This window comes from Chrysemys picta, chromosome 3 (assembly GCF_011386835.1).
Source record: "Chrysemys picta bellii isolate R12L10 chromosome 3, ASM1138683v2, whole genome shotgun sequence".
In the NCBI taxonomy this organism is placed as follows: Eukaryota; Metazoa; Chordata; order Testudines; family Emydidae; genus Chrysemys; species Chrysemys picta.
Genome location: NC_088793.1, coordinates 169024315 through 169039221, shown reverse-complemented (window position 1 = coordinate 169039221; position 14907 = coordinate 169024315). Strand labels below are relative to the sequence as shown.

The window sequence follows — 14907 nt, the reverse complement described above, 5'->3', positions numbered from 1 at the left end:
TTGGATGGAAGGGGGGTGGCAGGTGCTTTTCCTGAGCAGTTCCTTTGAGTGGAAGATTCTCTGTCCCACCAAGAGAAAACCAATGGTCATTCCCACAGAAGACTGAAGAGAGAAAATTGTCAATTATTTTTTTCTTGCAGAAGAGATACTTCTATTGCAAGAGAAGTCCCTACTCTGTTACTTGGTTACTGCCAGTGATGTCTGCAGCCCTGGTCTCTAGTCACCTAATATTGTTTGGATCTGTAATTAGCCGATAAGAGTGAAATAAAGATCAGAATCTTGGTTAAAGGCTGGGAAATGCTAGATTTTAAGAATTCATCTTCATTCAAACAAATTTCTATCATTTTATGCAAGCGGGTTCACAATGACAAAGGCAACACACGAGGAGGCTCTTGTTTTCTTCACATTCCTCACAAGATAGAATTCCAGTTAAATGCTAATAACTGTCAACTAGTAGTACAGCTGTGGGCATCCGAGTACCCTGTTTTTTGCCAGGTGGAGTGAAGGGACCAGAATTTCTCAAGCAGACAAAGAAACCTGAACATTAGAGTCAGTACAGTACATGATGAATTATAATCTCTCCAATCCAAGTTTAAACCCCATTAAAATACAAAAAGCCAAAGTACAAAACTGCTCTCTGAAGTTCTTCAATGCACTATACAGTTGTATCTCATATTGACAATCCCTTTCTGGTTAGTTACAGGGTTTAAATGGTAGTTTATTTGGTGATTATTGGTCAGTCAGCTGCTCTAGGCATATGGGATTTGTTATTGCAGGAAAATAATCTAACTGCAAAAATTAGTTGAATTCAAACTTTATATGTTTAGTGGCATTTGGATTAATAAATTGTATGTTTTGGTCCGTGTTCTCTCTTCCCCCCCCCCCCCCCCCCATATAAATTTGATTTATCACGGCTCCTTGGTGCCTATGTATACATTAAAGCAGAGCTAGATCAAAACAGAAACAGTTCTGACTCATGAAAATGCAAACAATTCCCCAAATATGAGAGATTCATAATCCCCCTTAAAATACATTTCAGGCAAAAGAATGAGTGAGTAAGTGGGCTTTGAACTGTACTTCGAAAGTCAGACGTCGTCAGGCTAATGAGGGAAAGAAATTTCAGGGGGTAGCCGTGTTAGTCTGTATTTACAAAAACAACAAGGAGTCTGGTGGCACCTTAAAGACTAACGGATTTATTTGGGCATAAGCTTTTGTGGGTAAAAATGTCACTTCTTCAGATGCATAGAGTGAAAGTTACAGATGCAGGCATTATATACTGACACATGGAGAGCAGGGAGTTACTTCGCAAGTGGAGAACCAGTGTTGACAGGGCCAATTCAATCAGGGTGGATGTAGTCCACTCCCAATAATAGATGAGGAGGTGTCAATTCCAGGAGAGGAAAAGCTGCTTCTGTAATGAGCCAGCCACTCCCAGTCTCTATTCAAGCCCAGATTAATGGTGGTAAATTTGCAAATGAATTTTAGTTCTGCTGTTTCTCTTTGAAGTCTGTTTCTGAAGTTTTTTTGTTCAATGATAGTGACTTTTAAATCTGTAATAGAATGACCAGGGAGATTGAAGTGTTCACTTACTGGCTTGTGTATGTTACCATTCCTGATGTCCGATTTGTGTCCATTTATTCTTTTGCGGAGGGACTGTCCGGTTTGGCCAATGTACATGGCAGAGGAGCATTGCTGGCACATGATGTCATATATAACATTAGTGGATGTGCAGGTGAATGAGCCCTTGATGGTATGGCTGATGTGGTTGGGTCCTCTGATGGTGTCGCCAGAGTAGATATGGGGACAGAGTAGGCAATGAGGTTTGCTACAGGGATTGGTTCCTGGGTTGGTGTTTCTGTGGTGTGGTGTGTGGTTGCTGGTGAGTATTTGCTTCAGGTTGGGGGGTTGTCTGTAAGCGAGGACTGGCCTGCCTCCCAAGGTCTGGGAGAGTGAGGGATCATTTTCCAGGATAGGATGTAGATCGTGGATAATGCGCTGGAGAGGTTTTAGCTGGGGGCTGTATGTGATGGCCAGTGGTGTTCTGTTAATGTCCTTGTTGGGCCTGTCCTGTAGTAGGTGATTTCTGGGTACCTGTCTTGCTCTGTCAATCTGTTTCCTCACTTCCCCAGGTGGGTATTGTAGTTTTACCAATGCTTGATAAAGATCTTGTAGGTGTTTGTCTCTGTCTGAGGGGTTGGAGCAAATTCGGTTCTATCTTAGGGCTTGGCTGTAGACAATGGATCGTGTGATATGTCTTGGATGGAAGCTGGAGGCATGTAGGTAAGTATAGCGGTCAGTAGGTTTCTGGTATAGGGTGGTGTTTATGCGACCATCACTTATTTGCACTGTAGTGTCCAGGAAGTGGATCTCTTGTGTGGTCTGGTCCAGGCTGAGGTTGATGGTGGGGTGGAAATTGTTGAAGGAAATATGAAATTTTAGAGCTCCTCACCCATCCACCAAGAATGGTGGACATTCTAAACTGAGGACTATTAGCCATAACACTCCAGTTTGTTTATTTTAGAGACAATTGTGACATTCAGAAAGAGGTGGTCTCTAAAATAGTCCAGATCCAAAACAAAAGCTCTGTTATAGTCCTTTGAGCTGCACCAGGATTTTGTTTGTTTGGGCATTGGAACTTCTCAACTCTGCAGTGCTCTCACTTTAGGAATACATAAGAGAGACAGACCACATTAAACAGCAATGTGCTCCTATCAGAGTCTGTAGACATCTAATACATAGGGCACTTTTTGTATGTAGGCCATATACCATGTTATGTGTTCCTCATGCTACACATAGTGGGCCTGAATTGGCCCACTGAAATGATTGACTCAGAACCAGTGCTTCCTTCTCTCTCCCCCTCCCCCCCATTTTGCAGAAGAGCTTTACTGTCAGTCAGTCAGTGCAGTAACCATCTCCGTATGGCAAATACAATGGAATATAGGATGAATTGCTGAAATATAAAGACCTGCTTTAAAAACTGATCTGTATTCCAAGGTCTCAGTTCTATCTTACTGCATTGCAGATCCTCTATACGCACTCTGTTTCCCACAGCCAGCAAGTACAAAGTCAGTTTCCCAGCAACCAGAGTTAAAAACAGCTTTTCTCCTGTTACTTTTCCTACAGAGGTTTTATCCTAGTTAATTAGGCTGCTTTAATTAATCCTAATATTCATATTAGGGCCCCTGCTGATAACACCACAACTTCCAGGAAACAATACAAAGCCTGAATCCCCCTAGGTGTACAGTAAATTAACCTTTAGTTCATTGTAATAATTCATAAGAAAAGAAGAGACAAGAAGGAGTTTGCTGAAGCTCATGCTTCAGCATCTTTTTTAAAAAGCATTAAAGATGTACTAGTTTAAGTAATAACTCACAGCAGTTTTCATACCAAGATCTCAAAAGAGCAATAAAAAATAACTAAACTTCACTACGTTCCACTGAGATAAGTATTGTTCCCATTTTAACAGATTAATAAAGTGAGGCACAGAAGGGTGGAGTAGTAAATTTGCACAAGACCACGTCAGGTAAACAAGCAGAGAGACTAGAGTGATGAGCTGCTCAAGGGGAGAATTAGGCGTATATGAAGGTTATGCAAATAGGGGAAAATACTAAGTAGTAGAGATCCAGAATTGGAGAAATGGCTGCATACAAAGCAATGAGTCAGAAGACAATCCTGAGGGGATAACAGAACAATGAATGAAACTCATCCTGTGAGGTCAGTCCCATTGTACAAGGGCCATACAAAAAGATTTCATATAAACGTATATAGAAATTGCTAATATTGCTTTCTACCTGATATGAGAAATTCCTTCAGAGAACAAGAGGATAAATATCACTGAAGAGAAGCGAAATGCTGTCTCAGTCGTCACAACTGAAGATTGGGAAGATAGGTGTTCTAGGTCTACTCTTTTCAGTTAATAAAATTGAGGCACTGTTTCTTCGATTAAGAATGTCAAAAGGGAGGTGCAGGAGCAAATTGATAAGTATAGGATGAAACTGAAAAGCAATAAAAACTGAAAGTTGATAAAAGGATATACATTTTTATACAAGGCATAATTAGTCCATGGAGCGCAGTGCCACAGGATGGCAGAAAGAACTTAGTAGAACTCAGAAAAGGGTGATATATATAATGAGAACATCCACAGTTGTATTACACAGGATTTTTTAAAGTGCTAAAAACCCTGAAGTTTTGGAACATAAACCAACTACTAACAGAGTTAAGAAGCAACATCGGACATGGGCAGATTATCCTACAACTGTCCACTATAAGGTTTCTTGCACCTTCCTCTGAAACATTTAGTGCTGTCCACTTGCAGAGAGAATACTGGTCTGATCCAGGAGAGCAGCTTCTGTGTTCCTCCTTTTTGACTAATACCCACTAAGGATTTCAGCGAGAGCACCAACTCGCCTTAAGTGGTCCATACTAGATTTCAGCACTGATATTCAGAGATTAAAATTTATTTTTTCCTGGGCAGTCAATCTAGCAAAGTAAATACATAATAATAATACTTGGTGCCTTCCATCCCAGCATCTCAAAGCACGTTTCCATTTCTGCCACACTCCTATGAAGTTGTTAAGTACCATCCCCATTTTGGAGATGGAAGGGACTGAATCACAGAGAAACAATTTGTCCAGGATCTCTAAATGAATGTTTCATGGCAGGGATTACAAGCAAGCAGTCCCGACTCCCAGTCCCCTGCCCTAACAGACTGACTATCATACGAACAAAGATGGAGGCTGGCAATTAGAGGACAAGTTGTTTATAATTATTTCATTTGTTTTAGGATCTGACATGTGGACACCTCTAGAAAGAAGGCTGTTTAACAAAGCATTATCCACTTACAGCAAAGATTTTATTTTTGTACAGAAAATGGTAAGGAGGCTTCTCTTTTGGTGTTTGCCATTTATAATCTTTTGCTCTTTATTTGCCACATTCAGTTTGAATCTGACCTCCTGCTCTTCACCCCTTAGTGATGGACTGACTCATTGCAATCACAGAACCAATGGAAGTTAGAGATTGCATGATGAATGAAGAATTCAGCTCACTGTGTGTGCGTGCGTGTGCGCACACGCACCAATATGACATTAGAAATTTAGTTACATTTTCAAGTAACAATAAACTCTAGTGTTCATGCTCAGTCTGTTTTTAAAACCTAAATCTGTCAACATGACTCTCAGAAGCCTGAACAGAACAGCACAAGACAAAAATAAATGGCGGAAACTGGTTGACACCCTGTGCACCTGAGAGTGTGGGAGGAGAAAGAAAGAAAGAAAACTCAGGCATAACTAAAAGGATTTTCATTGGGCCACCAAAAAATACCTTTCCAGCCTAGTCAAATTTTAGTCCATTGGGGCCTAGACTGGGTCTGAGGGGGCTGATACTTCAAGGTGTTGAGAGCTCTTGGTACCTTAGATTGGACCTGTGCTTCTGTGTCAGCCGATTATCCAAGTTTCATGTAACACTGAGTTAGTGTCTCTCAGTATAGTAACTTTTTAGGATCAGATCATGAAATTATGGCACCAGGTCACTGTGGTGATGAAACACCACACTTAGTATCCAAGAGATAATAAAGGCGGTATGTTCTGGGGCATGTTTTTGGTATTCTACCCCCAAAGAAGGAAAGATGGGAAGCTGACATCTCTCTGGGGGCAGAACTGAGGTATCTCAATTGTCATTATCCATGCTCAAAATGTTTGGGTTTGTGTAAGTTAAACTTTAATTCTAAGTTTCGTGGTTTCTAATGGTTGTTTTGCTTAGAGGGAGTGGGGTGTTACACCACCACAATATTCTTCTGAGAATTTTTACCCGTCAGTTACTGCTGTGTACCATCAGTCAACACTGATAGAGCCCCGCCCGGATAGAAAAATGTGTATCCACATCCAGTCCCCAAAACTTGTCTACCCCCTCCCCCTTTTCTTCCACAGACCCGTCCCCCCGGCCAGGCCAGGCCAGCATAGAGCCCAGCTGGGTGGCCCTAGGGAGACACTGCAGACCTTCCACCTGCCCACAAGGGGCGGGCTGAGAGCAGCCCCCAGTCGTGTCCCCACCCCCCAGGCTCCAACCCAGCTCCGGTGGGGGTGGGTTCATGTGCCCTGGAGCCTCAGCCCAGCCACAGTAAGAGCTGGGCAGGCAGCTGTGAGCAACCACGATGCGGACCCTCCCCCCACCCTGGGTGGGGAGCCTCGGGGGCAGGGCCATGGGCCGGGGGGCTGCTCAGGCTCCCTGTCCAGGGCAAGTGGAGGGTCCACTGCGGCTGGAGCCAGGTCGGGGAGAGCCATGCAGGTAGCGGTGAGCCTAGGTCCCTCCACCTGCTCTGGTGAGTCTGTGCTACAGCTCCACAGCCCTGTGCAGATACAAAATTTGTATCCGCATCCGAGCTGCTATCCGCAAAAATGGTCCACGGATATAAAGCGGATACCCACGGATTTGCAGGGCTCTAAACACCGTAGTGGAGTTTTTGCCTGAGAGTATCTTATAGGAGTGTTCACAGAGCAACCACATTAAAACTCAGATTTGTAGTTTATCTTGGACTGCAGAAATGAAAAAAGACTGGGCTGTCAGAAATTGTTGTCTGTTGTTTTTATTATTTTTGTTTTTCATAGACAGGTAAAAACAAAATAGCCATTTTAACATTTTGTTATTGAAATATTTGTATTATTGCTTGACACTATAGGTTAAGTCTAAGACAGTTGCACAGTGTGTGGAATACTACTATACTTGGAAGAAAATCATGCGTCTGGGACGGAAACACAGAACACGTCTAGCAGAAATAAGAGATGAATGCCTGGTGAGCCTTAAAAAATAAACATAAAACTGTAACACCTGTAAAAAAAAAAAAAAAAAAAAAAAAAAATTATGTGTGTGCATGTGTGGAAGAGGGCAGGGCGTGTAATGCAGTTTCATTCATCTTTCTAATGGTGGAAACTGAAATGTATTCATGATACAAGCACTTCTACCACTGTATATCAAATTCTGGTCTAGAAACATGCATGTCCTATGTATGCTTTTGCTGCTGGTAGCACTGTAACAGAAAAATATGTGCACACTTTCCTAGATGCATGCATATGTGTATGTGGATATGTATAAAATTGCTACTGTAATTTTCAGTGTATGAAAAGTTGGATAGTTACTCCTATAGACTATTGGCTTGTGTCTTTGGAGAGGTAATTTACCTACACTGGCAAGAAAGTCTTAGTTTGCATGTGAGTTCAGTGCCACTGTTATTTGAGCATTCTTAAAGTAGACACTTCTTTTAGCAGGTAATTTTGCTAGAGTGTGTGTGTGCATGTTATATATTGCCACCCAGATCAATATGAAGCATTGCATGCTGGGATATTTAGACACAACAGCTTTATAATAAAGATGAGGGCAGTTTTGTGTCATATTGTAGAACTCCATGCAGCTATGGATAGATGATCATTTTGTTATGAATAAGACATGGAAAGTCCTCCATTGTGGGACAAATAAAAATGTTACAGCAAGAACCCTGAAGGAAGAGACTGATGCTGTGTTTCAGAACTGTCACTAGTTTTATGCCTTTCCTTTATTCTTGTATGAAATTTTTAGTCTTCCTTAAATTTAATTTTAATTTCAGACAAGCGGGGAAGAGGAAGATTTAGAGGATGAGGAGGAGATGGAAGAAGAAAGAAAATCTGTAAAGGAAGAGGAAAGTGAAATGCAGAAATCTCCTGAACCACCACCTATAGGTCTTGGTGCACCTGTAGACCTGCCACCCCTTCAAAGTCTTACGTTTTCTGCAGCCTCTTTTATCTGTGAAATGCCAAACTGTGGTGCTGTAAGTGTATTTGATATCTTTAAAGCATATGGGGGCAGTATTGTGATGGACTCAGGAGATTAAGGTTCTGCTTTTGGCCTTGCCACTCGTCTGCTGGGCAAGTCATTTCACCTCTCTGTGTCTTAGATTTCCCATCTATAAAAGAGGGCTAAAATACTTAGTCCCTTTTAAAGTACTTTGAGATGTATGGATGAAAAGCTCCATATAAGATCTAGGTATTCTTGCATATTAGAAGGATAATATAATGAAATAACCGGGAATGCCACTCATTATGGTACATTTCTGTTTCTATAATAAGTAAATCTTTAACTTCAACTAGGGATAATTGAGAACAGAATTGGCTAAATGTGTTGTTTGTATCATTAACCAGTGCAGTTGTTTATAGATCAATATAATGTAAATTAAATGTATTTCTCTTTCTGAGCTGCTGGTCTAATGGAGTTTGGTTTTTTCCTTAGGTGTTCAGCTCCAGACAAGCACTAAATGGCCACGCTCGCATTCATGGTGGTACAAACCAGGTGACAAAACCACGATGCACTGGTCCAGGTACAAAGCAAAAGTCTGGCACGCAGAGTGGATACTGCTCAGTCAAGAGTTCCCCTGCCCACAGCACAACAAGTGGCGAGACAGACCCAACAACAATTTTTCCTTGTAAAGAGTGTGGCAAGTAAGAGAATATATCTGTCTATAATAGTAATGAAAGTTTGTCTGCTCATGTTCCAAAGAAATAGAACTTCAACAAGTTTCTAGTAATTATTTATTTTTCCCATGGTTGCTTCAAAGGAGTATTAGTTTCCTTTGACATATTGTGACATTTTCCTTTCCCCATCCACCAAAAAACAACAAAAAACAGCCATTGGAATGCGCCCACAAGCCACCTACCCTAATCTGTTTTGAGAAACTGCTTTGGATATCATTTGAGAGCTTTGGACAGTTTGCCTACTGCATTCAGTCTCTTTCAATTTCCTGGTAGTCCCTATGCAAGAGTTATGCTTCCTGGTTCCAGCAGAGGGAGGCAGATAACCCTAGCATTTTTGTTGATATCAAAGTCTCCTCATTTGGGTTCTGTTTCCAGGAGGGGTAAAACACTCAGTTGGCTCAACTGATATAGTTTCTGTTCAGCTGATGTGGTGTTCTGGACATCTGAAGTGTTGGAAATATAATACATAAAATCAATACAGCCACATCAAGTGACTTGGCTACGTCTGTACCTGCCCACAAAGGTTGAAGTCTTAAAAGCCACTTTCATGAAAGTGTCACATAAAGCAGACATTTTGGGTGCAGATACTAATCAAATCTTGAAAAGTTTTCAAAATTGCAAAGTCTAATACTATTCCAGGATAAACCAGCTGAGCAGTTTAATAGTATCAATGTCTCTACTCTAAGTAGCTGGGTTTTGAAACGTTAGGATTTCAATTCTGTATTCCGTGGGCAGTCTTCACAGAACTCTTCACTTCAGCAAAAGTCAACCATGATTTTGGGAAGCCTGACTGATGATTGTTGTGTTTGGAGTTGGCAGTGCTGCAGTAGATTGATGTGATATCCTAGGAGGGGGTAGCTAAAAAGCATAAATTAACCCTTCCAAAAGAGGGAGGAAGGATGCTCCAGCAGTTAGGGCACTAGCCGGGGACTCCCAAAACTTGGATTCAGTTTCCTGTTCCACCACTGACTTCCTGTGTGACTGTGAGCAAATCAAGTAGGGTGGGATTCACAAAGGTATATAGGTGCCTAAATACTTTATGAATCCCACCCTTAGTCTCTTTCTGCCTCAGTTTTCACATCTGTAAAATGGGGATATTAGCGCACTCTTACCTGATAGGGGTGTTTGGAGGATAAATGTATTGACAATTGTGAGGCACTCAGATACAGCAGCAATTGGGTTCATATAAATGTTTAAATGAAGAAAGCATACAATTGTCTGTATTATTATTAGATTGCAGAAACCTGATGATCGCTCCCTGAAATCCTCCAAGTTGTACATAGATTTCTCTTCACCATCATCTCTTTCAAGACAAGGAAGCAAAGCACATCAGTGTGTTTTTGAATAAAGGCAATAGGATGTCATCTGAAATGTTCTTTCTTCTCTTGAAATTTTAGGGTGTTTTTCAAAATCAAAAGTCGCAATGCTCATATGAAGACCCACAGACAACAGGAAGAACAGCAAAGGCAGAAGGCTCAGAAAGCTGCTGTTGCAGCAGAAATGGCAGCCACTATTGCAAGAACTACTGGGCCAGTTGGACATGATGTGATCCCTCTGGATCACTTGAGTTTGATTAAACACGTTGAGCATGTAGATGACCTTGAAGATGATGTTGTTCCGGAGTTAGGAGATGTCATGGAAGAGACTGAAGTCATGAATGCTGACCTCTTGTTGGATGATGAAGATGCAGATTTACTTCAGGATGATGCTGAGTTGTAAATGTAGAGTTGTCACATGCAGACAGCTACTGAAAACATCCTGAATGTATCAGTCAGGAAACCTGGACAACCTGTTTATTTCCCATTGATTTTAAACTACCTGTTTAAAAATGGTAATTCTTTTATCCAGGTCTAGGGAAAAGATATGCTTCCCACCCATTTTTTAATCAGTTTGTTTGTTGGGGGAAAAATAAATAATTGGCACAAATATTCTTATAAGGTGTTTTATCTGGGTTCTGCTTCACTGAGATTATTCAAAACCACAAATATAACAGAGAAATTCATGTTTCTATTTCCATTTCTTTCCAGCCTTTTTATGGGAGGAACTTTAATCTTTAACTCTTCAGAAATTTCTTATTCTCAGTTCAGTATAACCTGGACTGTTTCATTTTACATGTCTCATTTTGGTTCTATTTACCAGGAAGGAGCTATTGTTGTGCACTTCTGACTGGATTAATTGCCTACAATGGATCTTGCAGTGTTTTTCTGATAGTACTCCATATTTGTTGGAGATGCTGACTTGATGTGTTCTTCTGTTTTGCATTCTTGTTGTATCTGTAACAAAAAGAAATCTGACTAAATATGAAATAATTACAAGAGTGACTATCATCCATTCAGCAGAACACTGCTCAACCTGTACCTGTTAGTCTGCTTGCAAAATATATTGTTTATACTGTACATTTTAGAGCTTCCATTTTAATAGGATTCAAAAGAGAGAGATCCACTGGTTTCTGAATGACCTAGTCTGAGAATTGAAGATGATTCTATAGTGGTTCACTTCAGTTAAAGTGTGGCAGAAACTCACATCCTCTAATTGGAACACTGGATTAGGAGCCCTGCCTTTGTAATTGGGCAGAACTGGAGATACCGTCTATTGTGACAATAAATCACGCTGTTCAATAGCTATCCCAGAGGTTTTAGAGGTTTTGTACAGTCGAGCAGTGCAGGAGCATGTTCCAGAAGACAGTAAATATCAAGAGACATTCTTTCCCCACAGACAGAAGGGGGGAGGGATGTTGTTGATATATCTACTCTTTCAAAAGAACACTTCTGGAAATTTTAACTGCCCCCCTCCCCCACTTTTTTTTTTCTTTGGCCAAGATCTGCACACAAGATCTCTCTAACCTTATCTGTATTGACCTTGGTTTGGCACATTCTCCACAGATGCATACACAGTACTGGATTCATAAAGTTGCACCTAAACCACATGCAGGATTAGACAGTGCTTGGATGCATGACCTTTCATTACTAAGGGGCAGTTTTTGAGCTCTTCTTGATATAAAATGCTATAAATGTTTAGGAGGCTTCACTGATAACACTGATGCTCTCGTGAATCCTGCATAGGAGAACAGTACTGCAAATTTTATAACACATTTGTATGTAAATCATTTCAGATCTTCCCCATTCCTTCCATTTTTTTACAATAAGAATATTTCATTCATTTGCCACAATATCTGACAATTTGTGGCATCATAAAATGTAGTCTTAACCAGAGCAAGCAAGATGTTGGGCCTGGTTCTCCACAGTCGTTCCCTTGTATACTTACACCTGTACAAAATGAATACAAAATGGGGGTAGAATACTATCAAATAATAGTGTTTCTTCACTCACCATAGACAGGTGTAAATGACCATGCAAGGTGCAAAGGCTGTGAGAATCAGGACCGGTGTCTACACAGGATTATTACTTGAGTAAAGAGACCATTTTTGTGTTAAAGCCAAACATACAAGGCCAAATCCTCAAGTTCTTACTCAGAGTCAAATGCCCTGCTAATCAAGAATGACCCTTGTAGGTAAGTTGAAACCACTCATCATTTTAAAGTTGCAAGTTTCCTGTGAATTCTTTTGTTGGTGGGTGGAGTTTCCTCCCCTCCCACCCCCCTTTCTGTGAAACAACAGATGGTTTCACCCACTATGTCAGGATATCTGACAGAAGGCCTTATGTCCCTGCACTTCCAATTGACTCTGCCATGCCCTGGAGCATTCTGGACTCCGGGCAGTCCACAGAAGTTTAGACTCTTGTGAGTGGAGTCTACAGACATTTAAGTATTTGCAGGATCAGGGCCTGTATATGCAGTAACTAGCATTGGAGTCTGTGGGCTTAAAGTGGAAAGAGTTGACTAGAGCCCATCCTCTCTCCTCCCCTCCAAACTTATGGAACTTTGAACCCTAAGGGCTCCTCTGTGAAGGGACTTCTTCAGTAGAGTTGGAGAGAATGTGGAAGTGGCACTCCTCATATGTTGGTAGGAAGGAGTCTGCATATAGAGAGTCTTGAAGGGACAATCCTGCCGAACTCAGGCAAAACTTTAATTGCCGTCAATGGGAGTTTTGCCGGAAGAAGAATTGAGTACAAATATTGTAGAAATTTTTGGATTTGACCCCCACAGATTAAAAAAAAAAAAAAAAAAAAACCCATCTGGGTTCCTTCTAACTAAAGATTTGCCAGATGTCTGTGTTAAATCCACATAACTATCCCCTAGATCTCCAAGATGAAACAGGCATACTTTAATTTTACACCCATGATAAAAATTAGTTGAAAATAACCAAAGAAATTGCATATAAAGAATGCAGATTCCTGAAATAGTATTAAATAAGTTAGGCCTCAAACACTGACTCCATATTCTTAAAATGTTGCACAGTCTGATGTTCTACAGATGCTGTTCTGCCTAGATGTATCTAAATGTGGTTTCGTTTTATTTCAGAAAAGTTGTTTTCTTGCTAATAGTTGCTGATGCAAAACTATGTATTATGGGATGGTTTCACTATTGGATTTAGTCCTTTGGTAAAGTCTGTACATAGAAAATCAATATATTTTATGAAAAAAATCATCTTATTTTCAAATATATTTAACTGATATATTTTATTAGAAGGTTGTAAATATTTTAGGAGCTCTAGTGTAAAAATATATATATACTTTTGGGTGGGAAAGCAATGGAAATAAAAACTACATATTTAATGTAGTTTGTGATCTCTTCCAGATATAGCTTCATATTATTAGCATCTGATTTGCATGCAATTTAACTTCAGGATGTAACTTATTCAGATTTGCACTAGGATGGCTTAATTTCACAACTTAATATTTGTTTTGGTTTTTTTGATGGTTTTTGTTTGGATTCCATATACTTGGTACATATCAAAAAGCACTATGTATAGAATATTCAGTACTATTTCTTTTGTAACAAATAATTGTTGTATTTGTAAATCAAAGGGTTTTATGTAACAGTTTGCCAAAAAGAGGACAGTATTTTCTAGTGAATTTTATACTTTTGATAAAATGTAGTTTGTTGGGTTTTGCTACCGTGATGAAAATTTCTTTTAAATAAATTAATCTGTTAAAAAATTGGGGGGTTGACAACAAAGTTATATATATGTAATAATATACACATAGTTTACTTTATAGATGCTTTTAAAAAGAGCATTCCTTAATTCTGCTATATGGCACTGGTAAGGCCGCAGCTGGAGTACTGTGTCCATTTCTGGGTCCCAACCTTTAGGAAAGATGTGGAAAAATGGGAGGGAGTCCAGAGGAGAGTAACAAAAAATATGATAAAAGGTTTAGAAAACCTGACCTATGATGAAAGGTTACAAAAACTGGGCATGTTTAGTCTTAAGAAAAGAAGACTATGGGAAGGAGGGTGACCGGATACATCTTTAAAAATATTAAGGACTGATATAAAGAGGACTGTGATCAATTGTTCTCCATGTCCACTGAAGGTAGGACAAAGTCCTGCAGCAAAGGAGATTTAAGTTAGATATTAGGGAAAACTTTCTAACTACAAGGGTAGTTAAGCTCTGGAACTGTGGAATCCCCATGGGAAGTTTTTTAAAACATGTTGGTAAGCACCTGTCAGGGATGGTCTAGGTTTACTCTGTCCTTCCACAGTGTAGATAGCTGGACTTGATGGTCCCTTCCAGATCTACATTTCTAAGATTCTCTGATTCTATATCTGGTAACTAGGATTCCTAAATCATTCCAGTAAAAAGTGTTTTGTTTCCCCTGCCTCCTCCCCATATTAGTGTTAACATTTTTTGGTATAGTTAGTCACAGTAAGTCTTTTCTCTCTAATACTTCTATTTCTAATATTTTAAAATTCTGAGGTGCCATAGCCCTAAAACAAACAATAGTGTATTTAATCTTGTTTTGGAAACAAATCTGTCAAATAACTAAAGATCTTTGTCCTATCTTACATCTGGTATAGTCTTGTCTAAACATTTCTGCTGCTGACATATGCTTACTTGGATATTTTGGAATGTTCTACAACTAGAATCCAAATCCAGAAAGAGTTTCTCTTTACTTCTTTCTCACTCCCTTGAAAATTCCATATCAAAGGCCCTAAAACTGCATTCCTTGTATATCTGAAACTCCCATTGTTAATATATTACTATATTTTTTTCTGGAAATGATGGAAAAAATGATTTTTTTTAGGAGGGATGTGGTTAAGGAGCATCTAGTAACCTGTCAAAGAATAGGGAGGTCATTCCATGATGTGGTGGCATGAAAACAGCCCAGAGCAAGGTGTGAAAGTTCAATTGTAATCATGTTTGGCTGAGTACAGAGTTTATTGGGTTAAGAAATTTGCACATGCTCAGGGGCTCTATAAAGGGAGAAATGTGTGTGCACCTATATATTTAATCACTATTTGTGTAAATCACTTTGAACAAACAGTGCGGTTTGTCTTATTTCAGTCTAGTGAA

At 39.9% G+C, this 14907-nt stretch overlaps 1 protein-coding gene across 17 annotated transcripts in view; it reads left to right on the top strand.

Annotated features, from left to right (window-relative positions):
• TRERF1 (transcriptional regulating factor 1) overlaps positions 1-10421 on the top strand; it is a 136963-nt gene extending 126542 nt beyond the window's left edge. For all 17 annotated transcript variants that reach the window (XM_065589496.1, XM_065589499.1, XM_065589502.1 and 14 more), the window contains 5 exons: positions 4784-4872; positions 6674-6787; positions 7595-7795; positions 8254-8462; positions 9893-10421. In XM_065589496.1, coding sequence (XP_065445568.1) covers positions 4784-4872; positions 6674-6787; positions 7595-7795; positions 8254-8462; positions 9893-10214 — 935 coding nt within the window. In that variant the 3' untranslated portion in view covers positions 10215-10421. The remainder of the gene's footprint in view (positions 1-4783; positions 4873-6673; positions 6788-7594; positions 7796-8253; positions 8463-9892) is intronic.
• The last annotated feature ends 4486 nt before the right edge of the window (positions 10422-14907 follow it).